Raw genomic sequence first — 15,378 nt, forward strand, 5'->3', positions numbered from 1 at the left:
CTGATCAAACCCCCTCACAATCTTATATGTTTCGATAAGATCGCCTCTCATTCTTCTGAACTCCAATGAGTAGAGTCCCAACCTACTCAACCTTTCCTCATAAGTCAACCCCCTCATCTCCGGAATCAACCGAGTGAACCTTCTCTGAACCGCCTCGAGAGCAAGTATATCTTTTCTTAAATATGGAAACCAAAACTGCACGCAGTATTCCAGGTGTGGCCTCACCAATACCCTGTATAACTGAAGCAAGACTTCCCTGTTTTTATACTCCATCCCCCTCGCAATAAAAGCCAAGATTCCATTGGCCTTCCTGATCACCTGCTGCACCTGCATACTAACTTTTTGTGTTTCATGCACCAGGACCCCCATGTTGTGTATGTACCTTTAAGGGAATAACTGGTCTTAGACTGCAGTACTGGCAGTGACCACCCCTGTATAAAAGGCCCTAGCAGGCTTCTGTATTTTCAGTCTGACGCTGCCTCCTGTTCAGTAAAGTACCTGTTAAACTGTTCTCCCGAAGTCCGTGTATTATTGAGGCGCGGACCTTACAGTGGCGACGAGTAAGTTCGAACTCACCTGCAGTGTGGCATCATCTCATGGGGATCTCGCCTGAGAGGAGGGTCCTGGAAGGTCATAGTCTGAGCAACGGGCGTCGACCGAGGGCAACCGCCCAAAGAATTCATCGGTGTTCGGAGAATTGCGGGAGAGACTGTGGTTCCAGCAAATCGTGCTGGTAGCAGGTAGCACGCTGACCCTTCCGGACTGCGGCGGGCTCAAGCTCAATCGAGCGGCTCTACAAAACGGGCCGCGCAGCGTCGCCGGGAAAAGAAAACAAGAGAGAGAGGGTGGAGCGCACAGGGCGCGGTCGGTGCTCAAGAACAGGACAGCGGAGAGAAACTAAACGGGGGGGAAGGAAAGCGAGACACGCCGAAGCTGCGGGTCGCCGCCATTACCCCATAGAACGCTAGGAGCAGCGTGGCAGCAAGGGGAAGAAGCAAAAGCGCGGGAGGCGCCATTTTATCCCGTTGGGGAAGAAGCAAAAGCACGAGAGGCGCCATTTTATTCCATTGGGGAAGAAGCAAAAGTGCGGGAGGTGCCATTTTAAATCGCCCAAGATGCCGAAAAGTGGCAGTATCACTGCTTTCGACAACGAGGTAGAAGACTGGACCACGTATGTGGAAAGAATTGAAGTGTACTGCAAGGCAAATGAGGTGGCCGATGGAAAGAGGGCAGCGGTATTATTAAATCTGATGGGTGCGAGTACGTACGGCCTATTGCGGAATTTAATTACCCCAGCTAAACCAATGGAGAAAGGTTTTGAGGAGATTGTTCATATCTTACAGGAACACCTAAGCCCTACACCACTGCTGATAGCAGAAAGATTCAAGTTCCATAAAAGAAACCAGCACAAAGATGAGAGCAATGCTGACTATCTTACGGAACTACGCAAGTTATCGAAGCACTGCCAGTTCGGAGCAGGACTGGCAGACACCTTACGGGATAAGTTTGTCTGCGGGCTCCAGAGTGAAGGAACCCAGAAACGACTACTTTCAAAAAAGGACCTGACGCTAGAACAGGCTTTCAGCGTGGCAGTATCCTACGAAGCAACAGCACGGGGAGCTGCGGAAATACAACAGAAACCACAAGAATACAGCGCTAACGAAATGGCGTATGGAGCCGAAAAGTGCTATCGCTGCGGCAGAACAACCCATGAGTAGAAGGACTGCTGGTTTAAAGACAAAATATGCAGGCAATGCGGAAAAATGGGACATATAGCAAGAGTCTGCAGGTCGGGAAAGAAAACCAACACGACAAGAACTACTAAGGAACAGTACAGGAAAGTAAAGAAACTGACAGACAGTAGTTCAGAAGATCAGGAGAGTGATAAGGACTCCGGGAGCAGGAGATTAAGTTGTTTAAAGTTACACAACGTGATCGCAAAGGAAGATCACCGAACCATTTGGGTCACCCTCATGATAGCAGGGTCCCCAGTAAAGATGGAATTGGACACAGGATCAGCCCTAACTGTCATGAATCGATGAGACTATGAGCGGCTATTCTCACACATACCCTTAAAGGACACGTCCATTGTATTGAAGACATACATGGGGCAAAAGGTCTACCCCAGAGGAAAAATAAGGGTGCCAGTTGAATATAACGGAAAGGAAACACAGAAACTATACATGTATATACTACGAGATGGAGGACCACCATTATTGGGATGTGAATGGATCCGAAAACTACAACTGGATTGGCATTCCATTCTGGCACTAACTGTGACTGACAAAAAAGATGATGACGTCGCACCTGGACGTCTGTCACAAATTCTATCTGACGCGGAAGAGGTGTTCCAACAAGGACTTGGGACTCTAAAAGGAGTAAAGGCAACCATAAAGATTGAGGATAACGCAACCCCAAAATTTTTCAAGGCCAGACCGGTTGTGGTAAACCACTGTTGTTCACTCCACTGTTGTTCACTGTTGTTCACTTCACTGTTGTTCACTCTTGCCCATTGTTGTACCTGTCTGTGCATGCCTCAGCTGGCTCCGCCCCTGGCTCCACCCATATGCCCTGGTATAAAGGCGGCTGCTCTGCAGTTCCCCAGGCATTCAGGACCGGTCGACCACTAGAGGCATGCCTTCGTTCTTTAGCTAATAAAAGCCTGTTTGTTACTCTCTTAACTTCCAGTCTTTCTCAGTAATTGATAGCGCATCACCGGTGCCATACGCGATCCGCCCAGCCGTGGAAGCTGAACTGGAGAGTCTGGAGCGTTCGTAGGTGCTGTCAAAGGTGGACTGGAGCGAGTGGGCCACACCCATCGTTCCTGTAATGAAGAAAGCATTGAGCAGCACGCCTGGGGAGCCAAGGAAGGTTCGCATCTGTGGGGACTTCAAGGTGACTGTGAACCCAGTCCTGCATACAGTACAGTATCCGCTTCCACGGATAGAAGATATTTTCGCCTCACTATCTGGAGGGAAACGTTTTACAAAGATTGACCTGGCTCAAGCGTATCTACAAATGGAGGTGGAAGAAGCATCTAGGAAATACCTCACGATAAACACTCACAAAGGCCTTTACCAGTACAATCGACTGGTATTCGGGGTAGCATCGGCCCCGGCTATTTGGCAGAGGGCAATGGAACAAGTCCTGCAAGGGATCCTGGGGACCCAGTGTTATTTGGACGACATCCTGGTTACGAGCGAAAATGACAATGAACACCTTGCAACCTGGAACAGGTGCTCACGAGATTGCAGGAATATGGGCTACGAGCCAACCATCCCAAATGCGAGTTCTTCAGGAGACAAATCTCGTATTGTGGCCACATGATTGATGAGGAAGGGTTGCATAAGTCGCCGGACAAGATTGAGGCTGTAGTCAAGGCTCCAGCACCGGAAAATGTGTCGCAACTGAGGTCGTTCCTCGGGTTGGTGAACTACTACCATAAGTTCTTGCCAAATTTATCTACAATTCTGCACCCACTGAACGCCCTGCTTCAAACTGGTGTAACATGGAAATGGAGTGATGAGTGTAAGCGTGCCTTTCAGGAATGTAAATGCCTAATCACTTCAAAAGAAGTATTGGCCCACTACAACCCAACACTACCGATTCGGTTGGCATGTGATGCGTCACCTTACGGCATTGGAGTGGTGCTGTCACACAAATTCCGTGACGGTTCAGAGAGGCCAATAGCCTTTGCATCGCGCTCGCTAACCTCAGCCGAGTGTAACTACGACCAGATTGACAGGGAGGCCCTCAGCCTGGTGTGGGGGGTGAAGAAGTTCAATCGCTATCTGCACGGGCAGAAATTCACCCTACTGACTGATCATCAACCCCTGGTCTCAATTTTTAACCCAAAGAAGGGCGTTCCGGTGATGATGGCGCAACGGCTGCAAAGATGGCCACTTTTTCTAGGGGCACATCAATATGACATAGAGTACAAAGGTACGAAACAACATGGAAACGCTGATGGGCTGTCGCGCCTACCGTTGCCTACGGCGGAAGAAGCACCTGCAGTGGACCCTGTGGAGATATTCCATGCGACCATAGTCGAATGTTTGCCTGTTACAAACGCAAGTATTGAGAAGGAAACCCGAAATGACCCGACACTCTCTCGGGTCTATGATTTGACGGTGAAGGGATGGCCAGCATATGGCGACTCACTGTTGCCAGCATTCTCGCCAAGGAGAGAACAGTTGTCAGTGTGCCGGGGAACCTTGATGTGTGGATCCCGAGTGGTAATTCCACCCAAGTTGAGAGATAGAGTGCTCGATGAGCTTCATGAGGGTCATCTGGGAGGGGTAAAAATGAAGAGCCTAGCCAGGGCGTTTGTGTGGTGGCCGGGAATCGATAAAGAAATCGAGGATATGACCAAGAGATGCATAGGATGCCAGAAGGTCCAAAACGCTCCACCACAGGCCCCGCTACATCCATGGGAGTGGCCCTCATCTCCATGGCAATGGGTACACATTGATTTCGCTGGTCCATTTATGGACTCAATGTTTCTAATCGCTGTGGACGCCCATTCGAAATGGCTAGAGGCCATTAAAATGTCCTCCACCACCACGGAGAAAACTATTGCAGTCCTAAGGACCATCTTCGCCAGGAATGGGTTGCCAGAACAGATTTGTTCCGACAATGGCCCACAGTTTGTGTCTGAGGATTTCCGGAAGTTCCTGAAGAATAATGGGGTGAAACATTACACATCTGCCCCATATCATCCAGCCACAAATGGATTGGCTGAGAGGTTTGTTCAGACCTTTAAAAAGGCCACAAAGGCAATGTATAATGACGACATACCACTGCAACACAAGGTGGATAACTTCTTGTTTGCTTACCGGAATGCGACACATGCAGTAACCAACCAAACTCCAGCCGTACTGTTTTTCAACCGGAGACTAAGATGTCGCTTGGATTTGCTCAAACCAAACATAAGACGAGATGTTGAGGATAAGCAGTTCCAGCACATAAATGAGAAGCCAACCAGGAGCTTCAAGATAGGGCAACCAGTCTTGGCCCGCGACTACCGAACAGAAAAATGGCAGCCAGGAACGATATGCACACAGCAGGGACCACTAATGTACACAGTGGACGTTGGAGAGAGCATCGTGAGACGCCATGCTGACCAGATTCTAGAGTCACAGGAACAAGCCAAACCTATACCACAAGCATGTGCACCTGGTAATGAGCCCGAAGTACAGATTGCGTCTACCTCAGAAGCAGTGGTATTGGAAGCTGACGAACCAACCAATGACAATGAGCCAGAATTGACTCCACCGCCAGAACAGGATACTCAAGAAAGGCACTATCCAGTCAGGATCAGGAAGCCTCCTCAAAGACTGAACTTATAAATGACTATTTCAGTTGATGTATATAGTACCGAGAAAATTGTAATTGTAATTAGTTATTATTTAGTTGTTAAATGAATGTTATGTACTGTTTATCTAAAAGGGGAGGAATTGTTGTTTATGTACCTTTAAGGGAAAACTGGTCTTAGACTGCAGTACCGGCAGTGACCACCCCTGTATAAAAGGCCCTAGCAGGCTTCTGTATTTTCAGTCTGACGCTGCCTCCTGTTCAGTAAAGTACCTGTTAAACTGTTCTCCCGAAGTCCGTGTATTATTGAGGCGCGGACCTTACACCCCAGATCCCTTTGTACTGCAGCACTTTGCAGTTTCTCTCCATTTAGATAATAACTTGCTCTTTGATTTTTTCTGCCAAAGTGCATAACCTCACACTTTCCAACATTATATTGCATCTGCCAAATCTCTGCCCACTCACTTAGCCTATCTATGTCCTTTTGCAGGTTTTTTATGTCCTCCTCACTCACTGCTTTCCCTCCCATCTTTGTATCGTCGGCAAACTTGGATATGTTGCACTCGGTCCCTTCCTCCAAATCGTTACTATAGATTGTAAATAGTTGGGGTCCCAGCACTGACCCCTGCGGAACACCACTAGTTACTGATTGCCAGCCCGAGAACGAACCATTTATCCCAACTCTTTGTTTTCTGTTAGATAGCCAATCTTCCACCCATGCCAGTATATTACCCCCAATCCCGTGATTTCTTATCTTGATCAGTAATCTTTTGTGTGGAACCTTGTCAAATGTCTTTTGGAAGTCCAAATACACTACATCCACTGGTTCCCCTTTATCCACCCTGTATGTTACATCCTCAAAGAATTCGAGCAAATTTGTCAAACATGACTTCCCCTTCATAAAACCATGCTGACTCTGTCCTATTAAATTATGTTTATCCAAATGCTCTGTTACTGTTTCCTTAATAATGGACTCCAACATTTTGCCAACCACAGATGTTAGGCTAACTGGTCTATAGTTTCCAGCTTTTTGTCTACTTCCCTTCTTAAATAAGGGTGTTACATTAACAGTTTTCCAATCTGCCGGGACCTTTCCTGAGTCCAGGGAGTTCTGGAAAATAAACACCAATGCATCCACAATCCCTCCCGCCACTTCTCTCAAGACCCTAGGATGTAGGCCATCAGGTCCGGGGGATTTATCCGCCTTAAGTCCCATTATTTTACTGAGTACCATCTCCTTAGTGATTTTAATCGTGTTTAGCTCCTCCCCCCCCCCCCCATTGCCCCCTGTTTGTCCAGTGTTGGGATATTTTTAGTGTCCTCTACTGTAAAGACTGATACAAAATATTTGTTCAGCGTCTTTGCCATCTCCATGTTCCCCACCACTAGTTTCTCGGTCCCATCCTCTAAGGGACCAACGTTCACTTTAGCCACCCTTTTTCTTTTTATATAGCTGTAGAAACTCTTGCTATCTGTTTTTATATTTTTTGCTAGTTTACTTTCATAATCTATCTTCCCTTTCTTAATTAATCTTTTAGTTATTGTTTGCTGGCTTTTAAATGCTTCCCAATCTTCTATCCTCTCACTAGATTTGGCTACTTTATATGCCCTTGTTTTCAGTCGGATACTATCCTTTATTACTTTACTAAGCCACGGATGGCTGTCTTTTCTTTTATTCCTATCTATTTATGTTATTTATTTTGGTTGATTCACATACAGATAGACAGACTCACCTGAGCCCAGTGGTTTTTAAATACAATGGTGCAGGTTTCCGAGTCCACTCCCGAGAGACTCGGGACCTGTCGATTCCCTTCGCTAATGGCAGCTGAAGCCATGTTGTTCACCAGATCAGTTCTAGGCCATATTGGAACAAGCAAGCAGAATATATTCGGTCCTTTTCTGCAATCCCACAGCTCCTGGTTGGGCCGAATGGCCTGTTTCTATGCCGTATATCCTATGTAGTTCCAACAACCATGCTGTACAAAAACTGTCTAGTTTATGATTCACAGTAACCTGGGAAAGAATAAATATATATTATATATATATATAAGCATATCATCAAGTCCATTTACTGAACAGAAATGCAACTGATTATTTTAGATGGGAGCCCATGGCGCCTGTTCTTACCTCTTCACAACTTACTTTTCTAAACTGTTTTTAATACAAGATTTCTACACAGCAGGGAGGGAAATACTTCAGACTCTGTACAGAGCGACTTAATTAATTACTGCAGAACAGAGAGATAAATGCAACTTACCTTGTCGTCTCCAACCTCACTCTGAAGAGACTTTGTTTTCCTCACCTTTTATACTACCCCACCCATGCATCTTGAGGCCCCATCGGCCCTGTTCCAATCACAAGTCGATTGCGCTGGTTGATTGGGCTGATTCATGGGAGATTTTACATCCGGGCTCATGTTAATTAGTTTGTGTGGCAACTTGGGCACAATTTCACCTCGGCCAGACTGCCGCATTTTGGGCGCAATTTCCCAATTCCACCCATTGAGGAAACTTCAGGCCAAGATCATTTAGTATTCGGATGCAAAAAGGGAGGTATAAAGACAATTAGGTACAATTGGGTAGCAGTATACAAGAGCAGAAATGGTGCCGATTTTTCTCATTGCTCATCTGATATTGTTCGGTTAGACTGGATGGCAATGTGGGGTTGACCCATTTTCCTTTTACCTCTGGACCAGAGACTGGATCCAGTCCAAATAAATGGAATGAAAATGTGTGATGTCCAACAACTGTTAATGAAGTAAATATAGCCCAGCTCAGTACAATTCCAAGCACCAAAAGGTACAGCACAGAGCTATCCTGCAATTAGCAGAAATATTAGAAAATGATTCATAAACATCTGTAATTGCTCATTTACTGGTAGCAAATAGTGACAACCATATCGGTTCTACCTGTACCATTCACTATTCTCCAATTATTTTCTAATGGAAAGCTTGGGCAGATCACCTGCTCAGATTCCCTCTCTCCCTGTGATAAAGGCCCAGCTTCCACTTGCCACTGCTCTCAATGGCTAGGCTAATATCATACATTCACCACATGACCAATGGTGGTTGGGAAAACAATTCATACCATTCCCTTCTGCAGTGTATTGCTGCACCATTGGCCTGAACCAACAGATCTGCAAAAATGGGGGTAATTTTAACCCCCAAAAACGGGTGGGTTTGGGTCGGGTGGGAAGTTAAAATTTAAAAGATTTAAAACCCAAACCCTCCCACTTCCAATTTTAACAGAGGTAGGAAAGGGGCAGGCGACCAACCCGCTCTCAGGAGGTGGGTCCCTCATTTAAATACTTTAATGAGGCTGCGTGCCTCAGATTTTTTTTCCTGTTCCAGCTTTAACGCTGGTCGGCTGGGTTTCCCAGGCCACGGGAAACCTGACAGCTAAAGGGAGGCGAGGACTGCTGGATGGAACAGGTAAACGCCTTTCTAGCACTGCTTGTGGGCCAGGAGGAGCAAGAGGTATCCCCCAGCCTTCCAAGTTACCTTGTTAACCTCCCCAGTGATTGGAACCCCCTCCCCTCCTCCAGTGATCTAATGCCATCCCAATGTCCTCCCCAGCTTCCAATCTCCTCCACAGGCCCCCTGTGATCTTCTACCTTCCTTCCCTGATCTTTCTGGACCCCCATTAAATCCACCCCACCCCCCCTCCTGACCCCTGATCTCTCCGGCCCCCCTTCGCTGTCCCCTCCTCCGGCGATCTTTCTGGGCCCCCCCATCGATGTCCCCCACAATATTTCCGGCCCCCCCAAATCGATGTACCCTCCTCCCCGATCTCTCCACCCTTCCACTGCCCAATCGATGTCCCCCCCCACCCCCGCCCCGACCTCTCCCTCCCTCCTTTACGCTCTCCAGCTGCAGCCTGGTGCCACAGGCCTACTCGCCCGCCAGCAAGCCAGCCTCTCAATCTGGCTGCCTGCGGCTGGGAAACGGATTCCGAAAATGGTAATCAAGCAATTCCGTTAAATTCAGCAGGACCCAAGGAAAGCCCGTTCTTCAGGGTTTCCTGACTGCCAAGTTGCCCCTGCTCCCTCCTCGACACCCTGTAAACATCGGGGCCAGTGAGCTTGATATATAAATGAAATGACACATTACGGACAGGCATTTGGGGAAAAACGATTTTTATGAAGTATTTTAGACTTTACTCAAAATAAAGAGGTAAACTAACAGGGTAAAATGGATGGGCCATTAAAATTCATTTTCCAACACATTATTCCCCTTCTCTCTTGAAAGTTGTGACTTTCCCTGGCACCAAAAGCCTTCCAGCACCCTATTCAAATGGCCACTATTCAAGTGTGTCAGCCATAGGCTCAACCAACACCTAAAAACAGACGATCTGGTCATTTATTTCATTGCTGTTTGTGGGACCTTGGTGTGCGCAAATTGGCTGCCACGTTTCCTACATTACAACAGTGACTACATGTCAAAAGTATCTAATTGGCTATGAAGTCCTGAGGTTGTGAAAGGCACTATATAAATGCAAGTCTTTCTTTTTCTTTCCCAGAAAGTGAGTGTCAGCAGACTATTTGATAGTGGGAGGCATCACAGCCAAGTCCAATCCTGTCCCTCGCCCAATGTCAACACACATTTTCTAACGGGGTCATAGGTTAGCAACTAGGAGTGGGAATCAAAGCTGCCACCTTTACCATTAGAGAATCAGGGAGCTGCAATTCCTCCACCTCATTTTGTGAGCTGAAAATCTGGCATTGCAAGGTGGGTCCACTGATTATAACTTCTACAACTGAACATGTTATATATTTAGTGCTGTCATTTTGTTTTCACGTAACGATTATTCACGCTACCTCGCTGTTTCCGTCCTTCAGGAATGGACACACAATCCTGTGCAACTACCTCATTAACTCAAGGAAAATAAGAAAAAGTGGAGGTCAGGACACAGCCCCCTGTGTGGATCTGGGCACCACTTTCAATGTCAACTGTTTGAAGCCATCTGAGTGTGGTTTTGGGCACAGCAGGCAAGAACTACAAACATTCTCAGTGCTAACTTTACCTTCTGTTGTCTTCACTGCTGCACAACAGCACCTCAGGAGGAAGGCTTACTGCCGAATCTAATCTAATACTTGGGGCCTTTCAGTTACAAAATTAAACTCAGGAAATTCACGGCAAGTGAGTTAACATTCAGAGCTCCCGTGATGGCTCCATGACTTTCTCCAGCAAGCAGCCGAGCCACAAAAACTGGAGATAGAACCTGGGGCCTTCTTGGTGTATGCAGAGTTAGCTGTCAGCCAGGGGAGTGGTAGAGGGGCACTACTTGAAGCATAGGGGTATTCTCTTGGTGCTTTAGCCAACAGTTGTCCCTCTACCAACACTCACCTCATTGCTGTAGGCGGGTGTTTGCTGTGCTGTCATGTTTGGGTACAAAACATAACACTATAAAAGTAATTCATCGACTGTGAAACACTTTGGGAAGTTCTGAGGATGTGAAAGGTGCTATATAAATGCAAGTTCTTTCTTTTTTTCCAAACTTCCTGTTAATACTGAATGCTTACAGTATTTGGTTTCTTTTCAGGATTTAATTTATTCAGTTAACAGTCCAAACTATAGTTTATTGAAGAAGTTAAAAAAAATGTTTAGATGAGTAAATATACATAATGGGGGGAAAAATTAATATCCATTCTCAAGTTATGGGCATATCTAGCAAAGCCAGTCATTTATTGCCCATCCCTAGTTACCCTTGAGAAGGTGGTGGTGAGCTGCTTTCTTGAACTGCTGCAGTCCAGTTAGTGAGGGCACTCCCACAGTGGAGTTCCAGGAATTTGACCCAGCAACAATGAAAGGTCAAAATCCTAATCTCACAATCTGGCCACCAGGTTCGCACAAAATGCTTCAATGAATTTTTTCCCCCCCTTCGGTAACTAAAATCTCTCCTGTACAAAATAAGAGCGTAAACAAAATTAAAAATTAAAAAAAGATACATACATCACAATGACAATTCAATTTATCCATTGAATTGTTTCTTGTACCTTTTAATGCTTTCATTAAAGTTTTTGTTTGAAGGCCTCAGCCTCTCTCGGGAGTCTGGACTTGATCCAGAGTAATGATTTGATCTGAATTTGAATTGTGCAGTCTGAACATATAAAGTGCCCCTAATTTCCCAGGATGCAGCAATACTGTTCAGTCCGCAACACTGATGGAATATTTTTCTTTAGTTTCTAGCACTATTTGTTAAATAGTTTTACTCCAAATAATTTGGAAAAATAAAAAGAAAGGCAATTTCTGTGTGCGAGTGAAAGGGAGAAATTATGACTGCATTGTGACTACACACTTGTCGTCACTTATTTTACATTTTGTTAGCTTCAGGAAGACTCAGAAAAATTATAAATGCCTATGTCGACATTTATAATGGAAGTTTCCTATGTAAACTCATCACGCATGTTGTACAATTATGTTCTGAGCATGTTAATTTCAAAAAGAAACTTAGGGGCTAATCAAGAGCAGAGAGCAGGCAGATGGTTGGGATTTGGGGAGGAACCCGGTTCCACTGAGATTCTGCCCTGTTTCTTTCAGCCGGCCATATTCCAGCAGGTGGACGTGGACAAAGGCCCCAATCGCACCCCCCCCACAGTAGTTGTCTGGGGAATTCCAAGGCTACCCCAGAAATTCTATCCATTTCACCCTCAAAATTATTTCTAGCCGACTGCAGCAACACACACACACAGGACTCCAGTGCTAGCTGCGCAAACCATACTACCTAAATAGTACATGGATATGGGGAGGGACACTATAAATTCACTGCTCAGATCAACCACCTTAGTTTACACAGATGGAAGCGCTGTGTGGATTAAAGGATTGATTCTAGAAATCGGAAAAGGCATTTTTTTTAAAGGAATATGCTCATGAGAAATAAAGCTACCCAAAATAACAATGAAAAGTAAACAAAATGACAAGGCTTGCTTCATCTGTTTCTTGTATATCCTTTGGGGATAATAAAAACTTTTCAAGGGGGAATGCTTTCACACTATGGAGTCTTACTGCAGTGGGCCCATATCACAATTTATGATAATCCAAGCTGCTCCTGCATCTTGTGCTCCATATGGTCATCAGATACAAAAAGACAACATCAATTTACGAGGGTGTTTAATAAGTGTTCAGTCAGCTACAACAGGCATTTACAAGATGCACTTAAGCAACTCGCCAAGGCTTCTTCGGCAGCACCTCCCAAACCCACGACCTCTTCCACCTAGAAGAACAAGGGCAGCAGGCGCATGGGAACACCACCACCTCCAAGTTCCCCTTTAAGACACACATCATCCTGACTTAGAAGTATATCACCGATCCTTCATCGTCGCTGGGTCAAAATCCTGAAACTCCCTCCCTACTGCACTGTGGGAGTACCTTTAGCACATGGACTGCAGCGGTTCAAGACGGCGGCTCACCACCACCTTCTCAAGGGTAATTAGGGATGGGCAATAAATGCTGGCCTTGCCAGCGACGCCCACATCCCATAAATGATTTTTTTTTAAATAATGGATAATCTTTAACTTGTATGTAGCATTACTGTGCTGTTATTAATGCAAAGCAGGGTTTAACATTCCTTACTGACCATACATAGCCATCAATAGGAGAAATACATAATAAATAAATTGCCACATGTATGACCTACTTACATGATTGAAAATAAATTTTATTTGTAAAATCTCCCTCAATTTCTTTACCTTGACACATAACTCATTATTTCTTCCTGAACCACAACTTTAACAGGCTCATTTATAGTACATGGTAAATCATACGGCATTTTATCGCAAAGCAAGTTTACAGTTCAATGGTTTGTTATTCTACTGCTCCCTGGCATGTAATAGGACTGGCTCAATGAAAAAGGACGGTCAATAAAGTATCGCATTGCACTGATTTACAAAGCAATTTGTTTGTCAAACCAATCGCCACTTTTTAAAACGGCCTAGAAATTGGGTTGGGGAGCCAAAGTGGCGCAAAAGTTGCCTGAGCGCAGGATTTAGCGCAGCGATCGGAGTGATACCGATCGCCAGAAATTCAGTTTCAGTGCCCCTCGAGGGAGACGGGGCGAGGCTCGAGGCGCTCCGCGTCCCTCTTAGGGCGCTGAAACTGATTATCGCAGGGCAACGTGCCGCAGCGCCACATGCTGCGGCACGGCACGCTGCGGTACTGCAGGCCTTCCTCCCACTGCTCAGGGGGAGGTGCCTGCAACAGCGCGATCCCCGCTCGCGAGTGCCGGCAAATGAGCCCGGCACCAAGGAGAAGTGCCGGGCTCTCGGGAAACAGCCGGCAATGCCGCGGGGGGGGGGGTTAGGAGGCCGGGGACGGAGGTGCTGGCAGGCAGCCGCCCCGCACCTCCACCTTAACTTGCGCCGCTGCTGGCACAGTAAGGCCCCGTGAACCGAGAGCGGGTAGCGAGCGGCGCAACTGCGGCGTTCGCTACCAAATATCGCGACCGGGGCACGAATGGGGCGCTGCGCACACCGATGACGTCATCAGTGGCGGTGCAGCGCAAATGCCTAACGCCACCATTAGCGCCCCTACTGAATATCGCCGGAGACGCAGCCAGTGGCGCTACAGCCACTGACTGCCTCTTTAGGCGCTAACAGGTGGCGCTACTCACCCAATTTCTCCCCCGTAAACTTTTCACATTATCCGTTCCCATCAAACCTGTACTATGCTCAGTTGCCATGTTGTGATACTGACGGATGTACTCAGGTGTATTTAACACTGATGTACTCCAGATGTAGTACAGTACTTCCAAATATATGATGAAGGAGGATGGGGGACACTCTTGCAGTCAGCTATGTATTACTGGCTTGAAACAGGACATTGTAAGCCGTTGTTGGTAATGATGTGTTATAAGTCAACATATTGCGTCCATTTACTTCTAGCACAAATGTACAGTCAGTTCAGATGACTTAGTTCTGGAACAACCTCATTACAAATCATTAGACAGTTTTTTTTATTCCTGTTAAATCAAAACCCCGCCTGCCCCCTCAGGTGGACATAAAAGATCCCACGGCACTATTTCGAAGAACAGCAGGGGAGTTCTCCCCATTGTACTGACTGTGGTGTATGTAACCTGTTCCACCTTAAGAGAACTTAAGCCTGTTCCACCTTAAGAGATGTACTACTTTCTCTGGCTGCTGTATACGTAATACCGGTGGTGACACCCGGTATATAAGTACTGTGTAGTGATATTGTATTTAGTATAGTCCTGACCTCCAACTAGTAAAGACCTGTTGAACTTTATTCTTGTAGTCTGTGTCAGTAATTAATCTTAATACAACTGGAACACACAGACTTAACAGTGGCGACGAGTCCAATTCTTACCCTGCGGCAGTTTATATCCACGGCGGCTTCGTCCACAGAACGGGCGTCGAAGAGAGGCATCCACCCTCATCACCCTGCTGGAAGACACGTCGCGCGGCAGGCATCGAGAACCCGGAGTGCAGAAGACATCCTGAACTCGAAGCCTCCATCAGCGGCAGTCAGCTATCTTCTTTCTACCTCGGTAGTGGGTAAGCCGGTCAGCGACGCGAGCAGAAAGTCGGCCGCGTTGGCTGTACAGACGGGGGGAGGAAGACGGAAGAATCGATCGCGACCGGAAATAAGGGCCGGGCCGCATTCGGGCCGAAAGGCGCAGCGCGGGGACATCGATCGCGGCTGGTGATAAGGGCCGGGCCGCTTTCGGGCCAAAAAGGCGCAGCGTCTGGGGCGACTGAAGGCGCGAGAGCCGCGGTGAAGGCGAACGCAGCCGGTGCTAATAACTGGGCTGCAAGAAGGGCTGCGAGGCGCGACATCGGGGAAGCGCGAATGCCCGAGGGAGCCGCGGTGAAGCGGAGACAGCGTCGGGGGAGTTACTAACCGCTGGGAAAGGGGAGCAGCAGCGGCACGCCAAACGCCATTGCAGCCAGTGGGTGAAGACCGCCAAGCGCGGGAAAACCGCCATTTTGTAGGCGGAGGACGAAGACAAGAGCGGGAAGCCGCCATCTTGGGATAAAATAAATTGCAACGATGCCTAAACATGGGAACATTGATACCTTTGATAGCGACATCGAGGATTGGGCCATGTATGT

General features: G+C 46.9%; 1 protein-coding gene across 3 annotated transcripts in view; it reads right to left on the reverse strand.

Moving 5' to 3' along the window:
• The window catches only part of fhip1aa (FHF complex subunit HOOK interacting protein 1Aa), a 198,591-nt gene that overhangs the window by 87,121 nt on the left and 96,092 nt on the right, over positions 1–15,378 (reverse strand). For all 3 annotated transcript variants that reach the window (XM_086011686.1, XM_086011678.1, XM_086011696.1), the window contains one exon: positions 7,047–7,326. In XM_086011686.1, coding sequence (XP_085867812.1) covers positions 7,047–7,148 — 102 coding nt within the window. In that variant the 5' untranslated portion in view covers positions 7,149–7,326. The remainder of the gene's footprint in view (positions 1–7,046; positions 7,327–15,378) is intronic.

Source organism: Somniosus microcephalus, chromosome 2 (assembly GCF_052327205.1).
Source record: "Somniosus microcephalus isolate GS21.2 chromosome 2, FLI_Smic_1.0, whole genome shotgun sequence".
Lineage (NCBI taxonomy): Eukaryota > Metazoa > Chordata > Chondrichthyes > Squaliformes > Somniosidae > Somniosus > Somniosus microcephalus.